At 63.3% G+C, this 3,271-nt stretch overlaps 1 protein-coding gene across 1 annotated transcript in view; it reads right to left on the bottom strand.

The window, feature by feature from the left end:
• Positions 1-1,533: 1,533 nt before the first annotated feature.
• The window catches only part of LOC112965195 (ral guanine nucleotide dissociation stimulator-like 2), a gene marked incomplete at its 5' end in the record, with an annotated part of 19,181 nt that continues 17,443 nt past the window's right edge, over positions 1,534-3,271 (bottom strand). The window contains 5 exons of the mRNA XM_026063971.1: positions 1,534-1,983; positions 2,067-2,181; positions 2,272-2,496; positions 2,592-2,703; positions 2,793-2,903. Of these exons, the coding sequence (XP_025919756.1) occupies positions 1,769-1,983; positions 2,067-2,181; positions 2,272-2,496; positions 2,592-2,703; positions 2,793-2,903 (778 nt within the window). The remainder of the gene's footprint in view (positions 1,984-2,066; positions 2,182-2,271; positions 2,497-2,591; positions 2,704-2,792; positions 2,904-3,271) is intronic.

Genomic DNA, 3,271 nt, shown 5'->3' with positions numbered 1-3,271 from the left:
ACGTCACTGACACGCCAGGAACACGCTAAGACATGCCAGGAACATGCTAGGAACACGCTAAGACCCTCCAGGAACCCGCCAAGACCCACCAGACCAAGCAACACGTGCCAGGACGTGCCACCCACATGCTTGAAGRTACAAGGACACCCCCCAGGCGCTCTGCACGTCACTGACACGCCAGGAACACGCTAAGACATGCCAGGAACATGCTAGGAACACGCTAAAACCCGCCAGACTGAGCAATGCACATCATGACATGCCACCCACACACCTGAAGGTACGGGGACACCCCCAGGTGCTCCACACACATCATGAACATGTCATGGACACGCCAGGAACATGCTAGGAACATGCCAAGACACACCAGGAACACACTAAGACCCACCAGACCAAGCAACGCGTGCCGGGACATGCCACCCACATGCATGAAGGTACAGGGACACCCCCCAGGTGCTCTGCACATGCCACTGACACGCCAGGAACATGCTAGGAACATGCTAAGACCCGCCAGACTGAGCAACACGCGTTATGACATGCCACCCGCATGCCTGAAGGTACAGGGCCACCCCCAGGCGCTCCGCACAGGTCATGGACATGCCAGGAACATGCTAAGACAYACCAGGAGCACACCAAGACCCACTAGACCAAGCGACGTGTGTCAGGACGCGCCACCCACGTGTGCGAAGGTATGGGGACACCCCCCCAGGTGCTCTGCACACGTCACCAACATGCCAGGAGCACGCTAGGAACATGCTAAAACATGTCAGGAACATGTTGAGACACACCAGGAACACACTAGGAACACGCTAAAAGCCACCAGACTGAGCAACGCATGTCATGACATGCCACCCACACGCCTGAAGGTACGGGGACACCCCCAGGTGCTCCGCACATGTCATGGACACACCAGGAACACACTAAGACACACCAGGAACATGCCAGAAACACGCCAAGACTCGCCAGACCAAGCAACGTGCGCCAGGACGTGCTGCCCCCATGCCTGAAGGTACGGGGACACCCCCAGGTGCTCCGCACACGTCATGGACACGCCAGGAACATGTTGAGACACACCAGGAACACACTAGGAACACGCTAAAAGCCACCAGACTGAGCAACGCATGTCATGACATGCCACCCACACACCTGAAGGTACAGGGACACCCCCAGGTGCTCCGCACATGCCATGGACATGCCAGGAACATGCTAAGACACGCCAGCCCAAGCAATGCACGCCAGGACGCGCCACCCACATGCATGAAGGTACAGGGACACCCCCAGGCACTCCGCACATGCCACCGACACGCCAGGAACACGCTAAGACACGCCAAGAACACGCTAAGACCCGCCAGACCGTGCGACAGGCATCAGGAAGTGCCACCCGCACGCCTGAAGGTACGGGGACACCCCCAGGTGCGCTCCACACACGTCACCATCACATCACCATCACGTCACCGTCATGTCACCATCATGTCACGCCACGTCACGCCAAGGCCACCCACCTCTGGGCCTCGGAGAGGGGCCNGGACGCCGCCGTTACCACCCCGTAGTGTCTTTATTGCCGTAGTGTCGGCGAGCGGGGCCCTCGCCGGGGTCCCTGAGAAGCTGCGTCCCTCAACGCGACGTTCTCGATGGTGGTGGTGGTGGTGGTGATGATGGTGGTGATGATGGTGGTTCCTCAGAAGAGGACCCGGCTGATCTTGCGCCCGGTGGCTTTGATTTTGGGGAAGGCGGCGTTGAGCTCAGCAATGGTGGTGATGGTGGTGGTTCCTCAGAAGAGGACCCGGCTGATCTTGCGCCCGGTGGCTTTGATTTTGGGGAAGGTGGCGTTGAGCTCGGCGGCGCCCCGGCCGCCRGGGCTCGGRGACGGTGACAGTGACGGTGACGATGATGATGACGGCGGCTCGTCGCGTGGCCGCAGGGCGAAGTCGAGGCTGGCGCCGTTCATGGCGTAGAAGACGTTGGCGGAGGGTGGCAGCAGCAGCTCTGCGGAGGCGTCACGGTGGTGGGGACACGACTGGGGGACATGGGGGGGGACACGGGGCGCCGTCCCCACCGCCCGACCTCACCTCTGTCCTCCGGCAGCAGCTGGACCAGCCGGAACCGCGCCGCCGCCGCTCGTTCCTGCCCGTGTTTCTCCAACGCTTTGGCCACCACGGCCGGCGTCTTGTCCTGGCTCGTGATCTGCGGGAAGCCGAGCGGCCGCTGGCGGATCCCCAAAGGACCCAGGCATCCGGAGCGGGAAGAGGAAGAGGAAAAGGGGAGGAAGCTCACCAGGATGCTCTTGTAGAGGTTGCCGTCGTGCAGCTCCATGCGAGCCCGGATGATGCGGCAGTCGGAAGGCGGCGCGGAAGCGGAAGCTGCCGGCGGGAACGCCGACCCGCACGAAGCCGAACGCCGGTGACCCCGGCTGGCAGCCGGCGCCGACGGAGGTGACAACGTGGCTCCCGGCGTTCCGGCCGCCTCGTCCAGCGCCGACACCGACGGCCACTTGACGTGCTGCGGCGACGCGTTGGGGACGCGGTGACGGGGACATCCGTGGCGGAAGGGGTGGGGTTTTTTTGGGAGAGGGGGACGGAGATGACGGATCTCACCTGAGCCAGGCGAGAGAGGAGGTGCGCGGGGCCCGGCGCCGCGGTGAGGGGCTCGCCGGAGGGATGGGGCTGCTCCCAGGTCACCGCGGGGGTCCCCGGGGCGCCGAGGGGCCTGCGGGGACGGGCAGGGCGGTGACATGGTGACACGGTGACATGGTGACACAGAGGGGGGGACACGGGGGGACACGCGGCCGCACTCACGCGGGGCAGTGCGTGATGACGAGGGAGGGTTTCGGGGGCCGCGGCGGCGCCTCGCTCGGCGGCTCGATCTCGCAGGAGAGGCTGTGGCTGCGGAGAGAGCGGAGAGGCGCGGGGACACGCCGGGAACACGCTAAGACACGCTAGGAACACGCTAGGGACACGCTAAGACCCTCCAGGAACATGCTAAGACCCACCAGACCAAGCAACACGTGGCAGGACGCGCCACCCACATGCTTGAAGGTACAAGGACACTCCCCCAGGTGCTCCTCACATGTCACTGATGCCAGGAACATGCTAAGACATGCTAGGAACACGCTAAGATCCTCCAGGGACACGCTAAGACCCACCAGAGCAAGCAACACGTGGCAGGACGTGTCACCCACGTGCTTGAAGGTACAAGGACACCCCCCAGGCGCTCTGCACGTCACTGACACGCCAGGAACACGCTAAGACATGCCAGGAACATGCTAGGAACACGC

This window comes from Apteryx rowi, unplaced genomic scaffold (assembly GCF_003343035.1).
Source record: "Apteryx rowi isolate R43461 unplaced genomic scaffold, aptRow1 scaffold_2054, whole genome shotgun sequence".
In the NCBI taxonomy this organism is placed as follows: domain Eukaryota; kingdom Metazoa; phylum Chordata; class Aves; order Apterygiformes; family Apterygidae; genus Apteryx; species Apteryx rowi.
This window is presented reverse-complemented; position numbering and strand designations above follow the sequence as displayed.